This window comes from Capricornis sumatraensis, chromosome 13 (assembly GCF_032405125.1).
Source record: "Capricornis sumatraensis isolate serow.1 chromosome 13, serow.2, whole genome shotgun sequence".
Classification (NCBI taxonomy): Eukaryota; Metazoa; Chordata; class Mammalia; order Artiodactyla; family Bovidae; genus Capricornis; species Capricornis sumatraensis.
In genome coordinates, this window is record NC_091081.1 from 83,457,849 (window position 1) to 83,474,239 (window position 16,391).

At 45.5% G+C, this 16,391-nt stretch overlaps 1 protein-coding gene across 1 annotated transcript in view; it reads right to left on the bottom strand.

Annotated features, from left to right (window-relative positions):
* Positions 1-14,823, bottom strand: part of LOC138089666 (solute carrier family 22 member 2) — a 30,623-nt gene extending 15,800 nt beyond the window's left edge. The window contains exons 1-6 of the mRNA XM_068985121.1: positions 14,428-14,823; positions 12,284-12,387; positions 7,024-7,178; positions 4,576-4,744; positions 2,307-2,421; positions 671-777 (exon numbers count right to left, since the gene is read on the bottom strand). Of these exons, the coding sequence (XP_068841222.1) occupies positions 671-777; positions 2,307-2,421; positions 4,576-4,744; positions 7,024-7,178; positions 12,284-12,387; positions 14,428-14,823 (1,046 nt within the window). The remainder of the gene's footprint in view (positions 1-670; positions 778-2,306; positions 2,422-4,575; positions 4,745-7,023; positions 7,179-12,283; positions 12,388-14,427) is intronic.
* Between the last annotated feature and the right edge of the window lie 1,568 nt (positions 14,824-16,391).

Consider the following 16,391-nt stretch of genomic DNA (forward strand, 5'->3'; position numbering starts at 1 on the left):
AGACCCAGGTTCAGTCCCTGGGTCAGGAAGACCCCCTGGAGAAGGGAATGGCGGCCCACTTCAGTATTCTTGTCTGGAGAATTCTCATGGACTCCTCTCCTTCTCATGGACTCCTGCCAGAGGAGCCTGGCAGGCTGCAGTCCATGGGATCACAAAGAGTCAGACACAACTGAGTGGCTAACACTTCTACCACTTCTATAAGGGAAGAGAATTTGAAGCATATATACATATATATGAATCGCTGTGCTGTATAACTGAAACTAACATATTGTAAATCAATTACACTTCAATTTTTAAAAAATCTATACCAATTGTCTCAGTTTGACATTAGAATCACTTGGAAGATTTTTAAAGTATTGGTTCCTGGTTCCTTGCCTTGACAATTAAATCCATGTCTTTGTGGGAGAGGAGTCTGGCCTTGGTATTTTATAAACTCCCAGGTGATTCTTAAGGTAAAGCCAAGGTTGAGAATGTAGTGGTCTATGTGTTGGGTCTGTAAGCTGATTTCAACATCTGCCTGACGAAAATATAAATGAGCCCACTTGCAATCCACCACTGATGCTGACTGGACCTAGGCTACGTTTTGAAGGTACTCTTGGTCCCTCCCTCTATGTGGATGATGGAGATTAAAAGAATTTGGAGAGATTTTAAAGTGGAGAATAATCCTTACCAGTTGTACATCAAGATCAAGGTGTGTTTCCTTATTTGAGGGGTTCTGACCAAGTCAAGGAATGAAGGATTCAACTTCTCGCCAACTTCCTCATCGGGTCTGAGGCTCTGAGAATATAAACAATAGCAATAGTTTCGTATATTTCATGACAGCGTCTCAGGGTCACCCCGGAACATAATACCTTAGACTTGCTAATTGCTTTTAATGTGCCCAGAGCTAGCTAAGCCCTTCACACACATTAACTCATTTAATCAATATAACCACCCTACAAGTTAGATTTTATGTTTTTCACTATGTCTCACAGAAGAGGATACTGGGCTACAGAGAAGCGGAGTAATTCATGCATATATATTATGGGATGCTGTTGGCAAAGTGTGGTGGGGTAAAACTGAGGTCCTCCAGTGACCCTGAGGGCTGAGGGCATTGACACAACCTCTCTGCACACCCAGACCTGAGTGAGGCCCAATAGGAGACTGCTCGAGGACCTTGGCACTCAGACCGGCGTTGGCATCACCTGGGGCTTGTTAGAATGATAGGTCTCTGGTGGTTCGGTGGCTAAGACTTCAGTGCAGGAGGCCTGGGTTTTATCCCTGGTCAGGGAACCAGGTCCTACATGCCAAATCTCATATGCTGCAATGAAGATCGAAGATCCTGCATGTCTCAACTAAGACCTGGTGCAGCCAAACAAATAAATAAAATAAAATATTAAAATAATAAAGAGCAAAAAATCTCTGGCCCCAGCCCAGCCAGAGGGAAACGCATATTCACAGGTTCCCCTGGTGAATTGAGAAGCCCACTCTAGAAGGACACAGTCGATGCTGGACCGGTCAAGCTGGTGTTGGAAGAAGCCTCCAGGGAACCAGCAATGACTGGACTTAGCGTCCTCACATGAACTCTGACCGTGGGGGCAGACAGTGACCCACGTGTGCTTTATTCCCTGGCCAGTGTCCAGGAGGATCTGAATTCTAAGAATCAGTGCTATGCCAGTTGTTCATGCAGAAAAAACAATAGGTATTCTAACCACCCAGAGAGGAAGTGAAGGGAAAAGGCCTCTGAGTCTCTCACTGTGAATGTCAGGTCAATCTCAGATTTGTACAGCTCACCCATTTTAGAGCCTCATCAGAAATGACTTGCTATTATGTCAATATAAATTCCTAGTAAGCTTGATTTTCTCTTTACCAGGTCCTGTCAGGTGAAAAGTTTTAAACTAAAGGTGATGAGGTCTGCTAAAGGTGAAATGCTAAGTGCACGGAAAATGGACACGTTGATTTGTTCTATTCAGGAAGGCAGGGGGTTGTTTAAAATATTTTGGGATAATTTTTTATCTAAAATTTTAAAAATTCTAAGGAATTATTGGTGTTTGAAGATTCTTCCCTCTGTACCGGGGCTGAGGGCCAACACAGTCAAGAGATGAACAAGATAGAAGCTCCTCATTTGACTTTCAAATGACTTCTGGTTTCCTTTGATGTTTCCCATCTGCTTAAAATATTCTCCTGGGAACCACAAATCTTAGTACAACAGGAATATCCTGCTGTGCATGGGAGGTGGGCCCCTTCTGCGGCTCCCCATGGAGACAGTGCATGCTTTTTCCTCCTTTTCACAGTTCCCTGCTTTGCTACTTCAGCCGCTGGCTCACCTGAAGAGATCCGGGCAAGGGTTTTCCATTTTTCTTTGCAATATGCTTAATGATCTTCATGGCTTTTGCATTTCTGTTCTGGGAGATCAGCCATCGAGGAGACTCAGGTACACACCTGGGGCATAGAAAAAGTGTCGTCAGCGCTGTTAAGTAGAGGGGAAAATCCTACTTGGCCCTCCACATGCTCAGCGGTCACAAGCCAATTTCTGGGAGGGGCCTTACATAAAGAGGTTTGGTTGTATCTACAGAGGAAGTAAAATTGTGTGGAGACTTCACAGTAAAGGAAACCATCAACAAAATGAACAGACAGCCTACTGAACGGGAGAGAATACTTGCTAGCTATATATCGAATAAGGGGTTGATATCCAAAATATATAAAGAGCTCATTCAACCTGATAGCTAAAATCCAAACAATTTGATTTAAAAATGAGCAGAGTGGGACTTCCCTGATGGCCCCAGGGGTTAAGAATCCGCCTGCCAATGCAGGGGACAAGGGTTTGATCCCTGGTCTGGGAAGATCCCACATGCTTTGGAGCAACTAAGCCTGTGTACCACAACGACTGAGGCTGCACTGTAGAGCCCGTGCTGTGTAACAGGAGAAGCCGCCACTGCGATGAGAAGCCCGTGTACGATCACTAGAGAGTGGCTTCCACTCACTGCAACTAGAGAAAGCCCACGCACAGCCTCAAAGATGCAGCACAGCCAAACCTTTTTTTAATTTTAAAAATAAACAAAAATGAACAGAGCATTGGAACAGACATTTTTCCAAAGAAGATATACAGATGGCCACTAAGGACGTGAAAAGATGCTCAACATCACTAATCACCAGGGAAAAGCAAATCAAAACTACAGTTGAGATATCACCTCAATCTGTCAGAGTGGCTGTTATCAAAAAGACAAGAAATAGCAAGTACTGGCGAGGATATGGAGAAACGGGAATCCTGGTGAACTATTGGTGGGGATGTACATTGGTGCAGCCACCATGGAGAAAGGTATGGAATAATATTAGAAATAGAACTACTGTATTATCCAGAAATCCCACTTCTGAATATTTATCTGAAGAAAACAAAACAGCCCAAACACCTGTTCTCTACTCTTCATCTTGAGTGATCTTTTGAAAAAGCAGCTCTATTGTGGGGCTTGTGAAATTGTAAGAAAACTAAATTTGACTCAATTGAGTAAAAGTGGCAAGAAGTGCTTCAGAGATGGTCAGAACTTGGATAATACCTGGCCCTTTCCTGTCATGCTAAAGCATTACGTCATTCTGAGGAGAATAAGACTATTGAAAAATATTTAAGGCAAAGAGTAAGGAGGTAGACCTGGATTTTTTCAATGCAATGCGAAGCATGGACTAGAGGATAGGAAAGCTGACGCCAAACAGACCAGTTATGAATCTGTCCAGAAAGCCAGGCAATAAATAATGAGCTCCTAGTGAGAACAGGAAAAAACAAGGGGGTGGATTCCGAGATAGAAAGGGGGTAGGAAGGATAGAGGGAAGGAGCTAAGAATCACCCTCAAAATATTACTGGCTTTTGGAGAAGAAACAGGCTTCCTGGAAAGGGTTTAGATGTTAAATCCTTAGACAAGGCACCTATGGGAAGAATAGGTAGCTATGTCCAGGAAGTAAATAAGTGGGTTTTTGCAAAGGAGATTTGGTTGATAATCCAGCACCCTTTTTACTGTATCTCAGATAACCTCACATTAGGAGTTTTTGAGAGTTTCTGCTATTTCCATGTTTCCCTTGGGCAGGAATGACCGACATTTCACTTGCTCTGTTAACTCTGATTGATTGGTATGGTCTGACTGGGGTACCACATTGGCCTAATCTGGGATAAAAACTGCTGTGATTGATTGGGGATGTCTGCTTCGGACCTGGCGGTGCAAGTGGTGACAACAGCGTCACCCTTCACCTTCTCCATCTTGGAGTTTCTTCCGAGGAGAGGCAGAATAAGAACGGTAATATTCTCAGCCTCTTCAAATGGTATTACGACCACTAGAAGCTAATTTTTAAAACCACATAAATAATGTGAAAATGTGAGATCCAAGTCATAAAGCTCTTTGTTCAAAGTGAAAGAACATTCGGTTCCCAGAGGGGGAGACAGGTGGAAACTTGCAATTTTCAGCCCTGAAACACGGACCTGGGTTTTCCGTGAAACAGGAGAGTGAAGGACAGCTTAGGCTGGATGGATGGTGTGCATTGGGGGAAGATAGCCTTTTTAGTTAAATGTAATATTTCAGTTTCTTTCCTTTTTGTTCCACGTGGACTTACCAGTAATAGAGCAAGAAGCAGAAGTTGGGCAGAGTCACGGTGAGCTGAAGCCACCTCCAGTGCGGAAGCGCATAGGCCAGCCCAGCAAGCACAAGGAGTCCAACCGTGAAGGCCACTTGGTAGACAATCCCCACTGTCCTCCGGTACCTCAGCCCGACAAATTCTGTAACTGTGGAGAGAACCCAAAGGGCCAGCACCAGTCAGTACGACAGAAAGCTGGTGATCCAATGAAAGGACAACTAGAATGCCAACCTCGAAAATGCGGTCCAACCTCCAGAATTTTCTATACAGCTCTTAGAGAACATTTAAGTGTCCTCTGGGACCTATTCTGTTATGATTATTGCTATTGTGTTAATATAAAGTCTCATAATCCCACATTACATGGAATAAGCATTGAATTTAGAGCATAGATGATTTTCACGTAAATGAATAGCTCAATATAATAGCTCATGTTCTCTTACATGAGTTAAACTTTTTCTTGGCCATCCTGTTAATGTGTGCAAATGGCTTGAAAACCGAAGGGGTGCGTTTCCAAGTTGACTGAAGTCAGCTAGTACTGGCTGGCAAGAACTAATTTTTAAAATTTTAGGAATTTTGCAAGCTGATTTTTAACCCATTGGTATCTTAAAATCAGTCGTGGTGTGAGTATTCACAACTTAGAAATTGGAAAACACTATGAATCAGGTTTTTTATTCTCCAAGAACTGGTTTAAAGGCATAACACTGCACGTGGTATAATTATTGCCTTATCCTACGCCATACACCTGACAGCTATATGAAGTCCATGGTACATGGCTTTAGGCAATAGTCATTTTTATGTCACAGACATTCTAAAATTGACATGCCAGATATTCCATGAACCACAGAATTTTGCTTGAAATGTTTGGTTATCGTGTTAAAGATTTCAGCTATTTGTAAACCAAATAGAAATGTTCTCGGAAATTATTTCTATGAAGTACTGTGAATTATCCAAAAGTACTTACAAAGACAGATGAAATTGTGTACATAATAAATGGAAACATCTGTCTTTCAAAGTGGTTGGGGTCACGGATGAGGTCTTGGGGTAGCAAGTAGAAAAGCAGAAAAAGGGCGCATGGCAAGGGCACCATAAGGGCACCGTAAGGATGCTAGAGGAGAAAGTACCGAGAGGAGGCGGAAATCTACATCCAAAAGTTACGTATTTCGATGTCATGTCTTCAGAGGCCACGTTCCTCATCAAATAACTGCATGCATTCATCTCTTTTTTGTCCTCACATAGATCAGGGGACTACCATGACAGGCACTGAAAAGTGTTAAAGGCGCCATTTCCTCCTCAGCTCATAGAATCCCCCAAATGTACTGGCCCCTCTCCTGGGCCAGTTTTTAAGCACAGATATTCTAGTTCTCTTGTGTGAAATGAGAGATGTATTATTATTATTTAAATTTCAGAGTCCATTTCCCTTTGTGTGGATGCTACTTGAATGTACCCAAAAGAAAAGCAATGATGAAGTGAATTCCCAAAATCTAAGTGTGGTGGTAATTCTTCTTAATATCACTTTAAAGATGCTCTGCTGTTATAATGTAAACATTTGCCTATAATCCATGGAGCTTAAGCATAGCTCTGGCTCCTAATGAGTAGGATGTAAATGATATTCCTGGTCTTACAAGTGGCTTGCTGAGGACCCGAGATTGACCACAGTACTTGTATCCTCAGTTTCCTTGCATATAATTTGAGGATAACTGTGGTTTGCTAGAGTGGATGTACTCAAACTAATAAAGTCTCTTATAAATCTAGCATGTTTCTCATTGAATGTTCTCTCTGTAGAGCCTGGTACTAAAGTTCATGGGGTTCAAACCAGTCAGTCCTAAAGGAAATCAACTCTGAATATCCATTGGAAGGACCGAAGCAAAAGCTCTAATTGTTTAGCCACCTGATTTGAAGAGCCAACTTGATGGAAAAGACCCTGATGCTGGGGAAGATTGAGGACAAGAGGAGAAGGGGACGACAGAGGATGAGATGGTTGGATGGCATCACCAACTCAATGGACACGAGTTTGAGCAAGCTCCAGGAGACAGTGAGAGACAGGGAAGCCTGGTGTGCTGCAGCCCATGGGGTCGCAAAGAGTCAGACACGACTTAGTGGCATAACAACAATCAGAAGAGCCTGGTAGGCTAGACTTTCTCTCTATGGAACACACTAGGGTACAGAAAGCAAAAATTCCTAAAGCGTTATATAAGACTTTGGATGGCACACTGTTTACTCTCAATCCTGTTCCATTGTTTTCTTTCTAGGAGGAATGTAGAATGAGTCTAATGAAAAGATTTTAGAAATTCTTTTGATACAGAAAGAAAAATCTTTCAACGTTGTCTTGAAGCTGAGTCCAGTTTTCTGTGTAGCTTCCCCCACCAGACTGACTGTATTTTGCCAGCCAACCTTTGTTCCCACAGCTACAACCACAAGTGTTCTTACTCAGGATGTAGCCTATTAACCAGCCTGCTTTGCTGACCAGTCCTTGAATCAAGCGAAAAATTAGCATCCATGTGTAGTTTGGGGAGATGGCCATGAGCACTCCAGATGAAGCGTTTATGAGGATTGTAATCAAGAGGCAGAGCTTACGGCCAAACCTGTGAAGAGAAAACGAAGAGAGGGAATGGCATCAGATTAGATTCATGAAAGTTGTAGAAAATTCACACAAGCTATGGAACTCTAACTAAAGTGGGGGTCAACGCTGAAGGATGGAAATTCAAGAGGTACAGATTGACTCCCTCCAAGAGAATCCTTGACTTTGGGTCTGTTCCGTTGGCACGATGTGTAAACAGTGAGACCCTTTCTGGGCTGCAGAATCTCTCAGCCTCACACTGTGGAGGGTACTCAGGGAGGGGAGATTCTTCGAGCTCCCCAGTCCTGAATGCCCCAAGGGCCTATCTAAGCCTTCCATCATCACATGAGCTGGGCCTCTCCACGAACAGACTCAACTGCCCACCCAGGAGCTTTTGCTTTAGAAAAAACAAAACTCAGCGTTCGGTGAATTTCCCTATCCATTTCAACACTGCCTTTGGACTTCATGGTATTTGTGTGTCTCCATGGAAACGGTTGTTTGTGCCCTCACCTCGTGTGTTCCCCTCCCTTAGGCCTTTGTCGTGGAGCCCCCTAGCAGGAGAGCTCCTGCACATTTTATTATGGGGACTTGGGTTTCATTGGTTCAAGGACCTGGGAGTGTCTCAGTACACAGAGTAGAGGAAAATGTGGGAACCTGGGCTTAACCTTGCCTTTACAGAAACAGAACAGGACCGTATGCTTCCTGCCCCCACCCCACACCACCATGCCCTCTGCCTGCCTTCTGTCTGCAGAAAACTTTGGTCAAAGAATGAGTTTAATCAGAGAAGTGAGAAATGTGGAAACAAAGGACAGCAGTCAAAGGAGACTAAATAATAACAATGTCATCAAGCACAGTCAAGACCCTTAGTTCTTTCTCAAGGGCTATAGATAATATTCTGAGCCTTATCCTGTGAGCTGTCTTATGGATATCATTAATGCTTTCAATCTGAAACTTAAAGATCAAGCAGTCCCATTGGGAATCGATGTAAATTGCCAAACTTCTTAAAACTCTGTGTTGACTACATCATTTTTGAATTCTCAGTCAACTATTCCCCACTGCAAACGTATACCCCCTTAGCCTTTTATCCACATCCTTCCAAAGTCACAACTCGACACAACGTTTTAGCCTTTCTTTCCATGTTCTCCTACCCAACCCCCTTCACTTATCCTCAAAGAATTTATAAGCACGCGTTCAAATGAGATTGCTTCAACTTCTGAAGTTGACTCGGGTGACCGCAAAGCACCGCAATCGTGCTCCCCTAGGTGACAAAATCCCATGGCTGATGATAGGGGGCATTCACCGTTTGAAACTTAGAGCATGGGAACCTTCAGAAACTCAAATCTACGAATGCAGTTCACTAGGGGACAATTTCACAGATGGACACAAGGCGATTAAAACAGTAAGGCAGGGCTGGAAGAAATTCTGGAGGTTCGGGAGACTGGTTTGAGACATCCCCACCTTCCTGCCCTCCTACAACAGAACCACTTAAGTGGTTAAATGAAAGAAAGAGAGAAAATCAAAGAGAGTGGGTGGACTCCTGTACCATTGGCTTCATAAATCCTTTAGCTACTTGCCACTCCGACTGTGGCCTGGGGATATGAATATTGCCAGCGGGTGGTTTGAAAGGCAGATCCTCAGGCCCACTCCAGACCCAATGGATCAGAATCGTAATTCTAACAAACCCCCTAGGTGGTTGACATGCACGTTAACATTTGGGAAGCACTGCTTTCATTTCACTGAGCCTCAGTCTCCCCCTGTGCAAACTGGATAATAACTTTCCTCTTCAAGGCTGTTAGGATACTAGTGAGATATAACACACCATGATGTCCAGTACAATGACTGGCACATAGTAGGTAGGGGACAGCTTGTTTTGGAAGATTCCACAGAGTTGGGTAAGCCTGACTGCAACCCACTGGGACTTTGATTCTGTTTGGATCTGGTTCCATTATGAAATCTGAACAGCGTAGTGGTGACTCTCAAGAACTGACTGATAGACTTTCAGAAAATTTGTGAGCTGAGTGTTAAATGGACCGTTATGAAAAATGAAAGTATACACTTACTCTAAAGTAAATTGCGTTAAAAGCTAGTGTAATAAATATGCAAAACATCTCTTCCTGATTATTTTACAGTGTTTGAGTATTTGTCTACGCTCATGAGGTTTTTACATCTTTTTGTTACATTTATGTGGTGGAAATGCCATAGGATGGTGCGTATTTCTCCAACTCTGTGTTCATCACCTCACTTTGGTAGCTTGAAATGGACCTCTATGGGAGCATCAACAGCACGGAGATCAGCAAACTACAAGTCAGGGCTTTCTCCTTTAGAGAGTCAGTTAAACATTCATAAGCCTGATGGGACTTCTCTGATAATCTAGCAGTTAAGACTCTGCCTTCCAAAGCAAGGGGCATGGGTTGACCCCTGGTCAGGGGACTAAGATCCCATGGTCAAAATAAAATAAAATAAAACATTTACAAGCCTGACATTGAATTACTGATCATTGGAGTAAAAAGCCTGGAGTCGCTGATCGATTACTTTTTTGTGTCAGATGATTCTCACAATCGTTCTTTAGGCGGTCTGGATGATGAAACAAATGAGACATCTTATAAAAGGCTTATTTCCAAATTTTCTAGCATGTATCTTCCCTCCCTCCCACCTGAGGGTTGCAAAGCCGACCCTCAGAAGTCTGGCTTGGTGTTCCTGGCTTTCTTCTAAAAGACACTTCAGCTCTTAAAAGACTCCTCACCCCTTCAGCTGTTAGGTCATACTTTGGAAATTCCTTATAGCAATCTATTTTGTTTAATCTGTAGCATCAAATGGGTTCCCATGAGATTCTTGTCCCATTGTATAAAACCTGAGAGTTGTTCAGAAACAGCTGTTGAGTGTGCAAAAGACAAAGCGTCCTCATTGGACCCCTCTGGCAGTCATCTTATTCCATACCCTTATCTGCACACAGCAGAGGAGAAAGGGGGTAATAACCAACCAGACTTCAGACAGTTTAAGAAAAAGAAATAGAGGGATGTGCACAGCTTGCGGGGGGAAAGAATGATGACTCATCAGCTTTACACAGGAGATTTCAACAAAGGGAACAAAATGATGAGGTCATTTAAGAAGGTGGATAATCACCCGGGGATGCACCGTCAGGAGAGAATTATAACCCGTTTCCTACTCTCTGAGTGGGATGGGAATAATTAACTCATTTATTTAACCAACTGTGAAGCTCGGTCACCTATTTGTTCACTTCCGTGCTGGCGAGTTGAGTGTTAGTCTGCTCTTTCCAGTGCGGGTGGGAGTGGAGAGGGAGCCAGGGGCCAGGGGCCCGAGCAGCCACACGCTGGAGCAGGGTGGACTCTGGACCGCCCTCGTTAGGGTGCTTCTTCCTTCTTAAAGGATCATCTCCAAACCACTGCCCTCAGTTCAGTAGCAATCCTAGTGGAAGCAAACGCCCTCCCCTTGCACCTCACCAGCCTCTTCGCCACACAGAGTCTCAAGAGGAGCCTCTGAAAGACGGTGCACAGGCAGTTAGAGAAGAGGCATGAGCCCCAGGGCTGCCTCAGACCTAGCGCCCCGCTCTGTCACTCCCCTCCTGCCCACTGCCACAGGGAGTCCTGGCTGTGAACGTTCAGGTGCCCCTGAGGTGTGACCGACTCAGCCAGCCTTATTCATCTTTAACATATTTGCCAGTTTTAATCCAGACAGACCACGCAGTATCATCAGACAAAATGTTCTACCTGCGTTTCATATTAAGCTCACAGGTGTGGGTTTATCTGTACCAAAGACAGAGCTGGAGAAGGCAGCAGGCATATTTACCATTTATTTCAGAATTAAACATGTAGTTTATAACAAGTTATGAGACTACATATTCATTGCTCAGTCATGCAGCGCCATCTCACTAGGTGACTAACAGTTTAAGAGGGTGATACTGTTTAAAATGTGGCTCACACTGCCTGGCATAGAAAACACACCCAGTAAACAGTTGGTATGATAGCTCTGATGGCCAAATTAGCTAAGGTGCTTACCAAGGACAGAGCCGATTTTTCTATTCCTCTCCCTTTTTTAGTCACTCAGTAATGTTCAACTCTTTGTGACCCCATAGACTGTAGCCCCCCAGGCTCCTGTGTCCATGGGATTCTCCAGGCAAGAATACTGGAGCGGGTTGCCATGTCCTTCTCCGGGGGATCTTCCTGACCCAGGGATCGATCCTGGGTCTCCTACATTGCAGATAGATTCTCTACTGCCTGAGCCACCAGGGAAGCCCTCCTTTCCCTGTCTCTTTAGGGGACTCCTAATAATGTCTAACTGATCATTGATCAATCAGATCAATGAGTAAAGATGCACATTATGAGGAACTTTCAGCACAGTGAATGTGGGATTACAAAACAATGGATAAATAAGAGACCCAGGAAGAGCTGGATTGGTACGAGCCACTGAAAACAAGCTCCTGACGATTCAGACCCAAGTGAGAAGACCACCGGCCATGCATCCCACCTGGAGAAATCTCCCTTCATTTATCTCTTGGGACGTGACATTATGGAATCGAATCCTTACCTCTGTCAGTGTGGAGACCCTGCTTCCCTTTCCCCGTTATATTGTACCTTCCACACATATGTTGGGTTAACCAAAAGGTTCATTCAAAGTTTTCTGTAAGATCATAAGGGAAAACACAAAGGAACTTTCTGGCCAACTCAGCAATTACATCTGGCTCTGGGGCCCCGATTCAGGAATCCTGCACCCCCTTAGGCTCAGGTAAGAACACTAGTGAGATTCTACCCGGCTCTGGGACTTGAGAGGGAAGAGGGAAGAGGCCCCGAATGTGGATGGCGGGGGGGATGGCAGGAAGCCAAATGAAGAATCAGGATTATGAAAGGGATCCGGTCATCTTTCATCTGTCATCTCTCCCGTCTCACCCTCAGCTTCTGGACAACCCACAAGGAAACACTGCTACCCGATGCTGAAACATCCCTCGATGAGCCCCGAGAATGAGAAAGTACAGACAGAGCAGGGAGAAATCTAAGACTGTCGTGACCATCCAGGGAAGTGTGGCCGGTGTGCTGTGGGGTAGGAGGGCATTCAGGCAGGGGCGGGTGCTCTCCTCAGACGGTTTCAATCCCACCACTTCTGTGGCACACCTACCTGTCTGCAATGTAGCCAATACTCATAGAACCGATAAAAAATCCTACATTCACTGCCGACTGAAACAGGTCCAGCATCCAGGAGTCAGCACACACTAGGTTAAACTGTGAGGGGCCGCAGGGGTCCCGAGTTGGGAGAGAAAGAAAACAAAGTCCCGTTAGACACGACTCAGCCCAGGGGATACGGGAGGCACTCCTTGTATTGCACTGAGTAGCTGGATGACAATAACCCAACTCTCTCCTTGCTTGTGTTAATTTTCTTTACACAATCTGAAGATTTGACCCGCAGCCTGTTTAGCATTCTACCTGGTGGTATGTCATCAGGCTAAACTCTATTTTGGCTAAATCAGCTGAAATTAGGTAATTACTTGTGCACGAACCATTCCTCTTTCTAATTTCAATGCACAGAGGCAAATAGGTGTGTGGACATGTTACAAGTGCTGCCTCAAGGAAGTTGGGAAGTTTGGCGTCTCTTTAAATTAGGGGAATTAGCATCTTGCGCATGGCTGTGGCCTTTGCTCTCATTTGGAACAAGAGGCAGTGTTGTAGGAGTCGCAGGTGCCAGCCCGGAGTTTGGGAGATCCGGTTTCTAGGGCTTAGAACTAAGTTTCTCTCTGTGCGTGCATTGTGTGCTCAGTGGCTTGGTTGCGTCCAGCTCTTTGCATCCTTATGGACTGTAGCCCACCAGGCTCTTCTGTCCATGGGATTTCCCAGGCAAGAATACTGGAGTGGGTTGCCATTCTCTCCTCTAGGGGATCTTCCTTACCCAGGGATTGAACCCATATCCCTTGTATCTCCTGCATTGGGAGGCACAATCTTTACCACTGAGCCACTTGGGAAGGCCTTCTCACTGTCTGGGGTAAAATTTTTCTCTGCCCTGGACCTCAGTTTCTTCATCTCTGTAAGAATGAGTGAGATGAGCCAAGTTGTAAGGCCTCTTAAAAATTGTATGGTGTTAAATCTTCAATCCTTCACGTTTCATGTGACTGTCAGACCACTTTAGATCCTTAGAAAAAAAGGCTCTTCTACCTAAATGTCTGTTCAGACAGAGTGTCTTCACATTGTCCAAGTGGTCCTTTTAAGTTAAGCCAAGAACCTGGCTTTCTTTGTAGGATAATCTTGTCCCCCTATTTTGCTTTGCCGCCAATAAAATCATGTCTCACTATTGTATATAAAATAGATAACTAGCAGGGACCTACTATAGAGCACAGGGAACTCTACTCAATATTATGCAATAGTCTATGTAGGAAAAAAATCTAAAGAGTGAATGTATGAATATGTATAAGTGATTTACTTTGCTGCACACTTGAAACTGACACAATATTGTAAATTGGCTCTACTCCAATAAAATTTTTTTTAAACAGCAAGCCTCCATTGTTTTCCTTTTTATGGAAAAGAGGCCTCACAATCAGATGTATGTCAACTGTGTGTGTTAATGTTGCTCATTTGTGTCCAACTTTTTGCGACTCCATGGACTATAGCCTGCCAGTCTCCTCTGTCCATGGAATTCTCTAAGCAAGAGTACTGGAGTGGGTTGCCGTCTCCTTCTCCAGGGGATCTTCCCAAACCAGGGCTCGAACCCAGGTCTCCTGTACTTCAAGCAGATTCTTTACCCTCTGAGCCACCAGGGACGGACAAGTGTAGGAATGTCAAGTGTGGTTTTTAATAAACTAATAGTACCATAGCAAAAGCTCCAACCCCAAATAGTTTGACATATATACTTTGAGCAAACTAAAGAGAAGAAAGTTAACCATTGAGAGAACAGTACATTGTATCACAGTAAGGCACCAGTCAGGTGAGTTCTAGGAGCTGTCGGCTGTCTGTCCATTCATATGACTGCAGGTGGAGGATACAGCTTCCAGAAATTCAGCCTGAGGCTTGGAAATTTCCCCTTTCCTGGCATTATTTCCAGGAATTCTGATATGTTTTTGTTTATTCCTTATACTGAGACTTGCATACACTAGAATTATTATGGCCATAATTTGAAGTTTCAACTAACTCACACTCTAGACAAGTAAGAGGCGGTATGTTTTGGTTGGAAACGAGGATTTTATGAGAGCCTCTGACTCCACGTCTGGCCTTCCCCGGGTTCTTCCTTAAGGAAAGCTGCACTGTTTATCTCTTCTAAGTCCCATGGTCACCTACCTCGGTCACGATGGAGGAGCCGGACGTGTCGTACACCCAGCCCTGCGCGCAGGGGCCCAGGGGCAGGGCGCTGCCATTGGTGGCCAGGCCTGCCAGCGGGTCCAGGCAGCCGAGGGCGCTCTGGTTCCAGTCCACCTCGTAGCGGAGGCACTGGCCCTCGGGCCCCGGGCCCGGCACCGTGTAGTTGAGCTCCTCCGCCAGGCTCCAGCCGCATCGCCGGCTCAGCTCCGCCACCCCCGGGCTCCAGCAGTGGTGGTCCGGGGTGAAGCCCAGGAAGACGATGCCCACATAGATGGGGGTGAAGGCGGCCGAGAGCAGACAGAGGAGGAAGAACGTTTGTTTCTGGAAAAAGTTGAATTCCCCGATGTGCTCTAGGATGTCGTCCACCGTCGGCATGATTCCGGGCAGAGAGATCCCGAGGTTCTTTCCTACGCTGCTCCGCTGTCGCTGAGCGAGGCTGCAGCCAGCTCAGCAAAGCCCCGACCAAAAGTCAAAGGGTGAGTGTACTTTAGAAAGGGGACCAGCCTCTGGTCCAGACCTCTGCTGGTGGGACCAACTCCCAGCCAGGCGCTTCTCTGGCCCCTGAACCCTGCTGCTCCCCGGAAGAATCCCAGGGTGAGATGCTGTGTTTACTATCGCATCCCTCCCGTGTGTGTGGGTCGCTCCCTCACCCAGCCCCACAAACGATCCTTCCTATGTCCCCCACGGGGAGAAATCCGAGGGCTTTCACGTATCACAGCCCTGTTAATCTTTCTCTTAGTAAGCCGACCATCCAGAAAATTAATACATTCATATCTCACCCACACAGCCGACCTTTTCACTAAGGTGTTGCAGGGAAACGAACTGGATTTTGGCCGTGCTCCCCGGGTGCGGTGTGAATCACAGTCTCCGGCCAGAGTTCTTGTCTGGATTTGGGAGGTTCATGAACTGGATCGCTGGACTCCCACTACCAACCACAGCCCGTGACTTGGCACCTGCTGGGGCTGGCTTGTGTTGATTTCCCCACTCTGCTCTTTCAAGAAGGACAATTTGACATTCCTGCCTTTGAATCCTGAAACTGCTTGACCCAGTTGTGAGGAAAAAATAATATGTCCTCTCCACATGTAGGTCAAGTGGAGATGCAGGCAGGGGCGGTCTTGGTCTGCTGCCTTTTTGTCTTATTTGTTATTTCTGCCTGTGATTGGTGCGGAGGGTACTCTTTAGGATGGCATTGGCCGCATCCAAGGGCAAGGGAAGCAGGCAGACATCTTTCTTGGGTGAGGGTGGAAGGATCCTCACCGAGGTGGGCAGCTGCCACTTTAGGAAGGTGGCTTCTTGATATATCTGCCTATTAGAACACCAGAAATCTAATCTCGTTTAGTTTCTTCTTCTTTTTCTGTTGGGGTCTGTTTTCCTGTGGCTAGAGCAGCATGTGTCTAAAAGTAGTGACTCATAGAAGTCCTTCTCCTCAAAGCAGCTGCAAACATCTTTTTTTTTTTTTAAACAAAGCAAGAACCCCGGGTGCCTGTGGGGTCCCTGTCTGCCTCCTCTGGGTCCTGCTGGGCTCCTGGAGGGGCTTTGCTTGATGGTGACAGGCTGGGGGTGGGGCTCCTGCCATCACTGACCCCCGTTTGAGTGAGTGGATTCAGACTCTAGAACCAAGAACTGGTGCAGTATTTCTGGCACAAAATTGTAGCACAAAGCTCATCCATGCAGCTCTACCCACTGACTATTTGATGTGCTCAGTCACTCAGTCTTGTCCAACTCTTTTGTGACCCCATGGACTGTAGCCTGCCAGCCTCCTCTGTCCATGGACTTTTCCAGGCAAGAGTACTGGAGTGGGCTGTCATTTCCTCCTCCAGGGGATTTTCCTGACCCAGGGATGGAACCCCTGTCTCCTGCACTGGCAGGTGGATTCTTTATCACTGAGCCACCGGGGAAGCCCATTCAAAGGAGAAAAGAGAACAGAAGAAGTGAGACTTGAA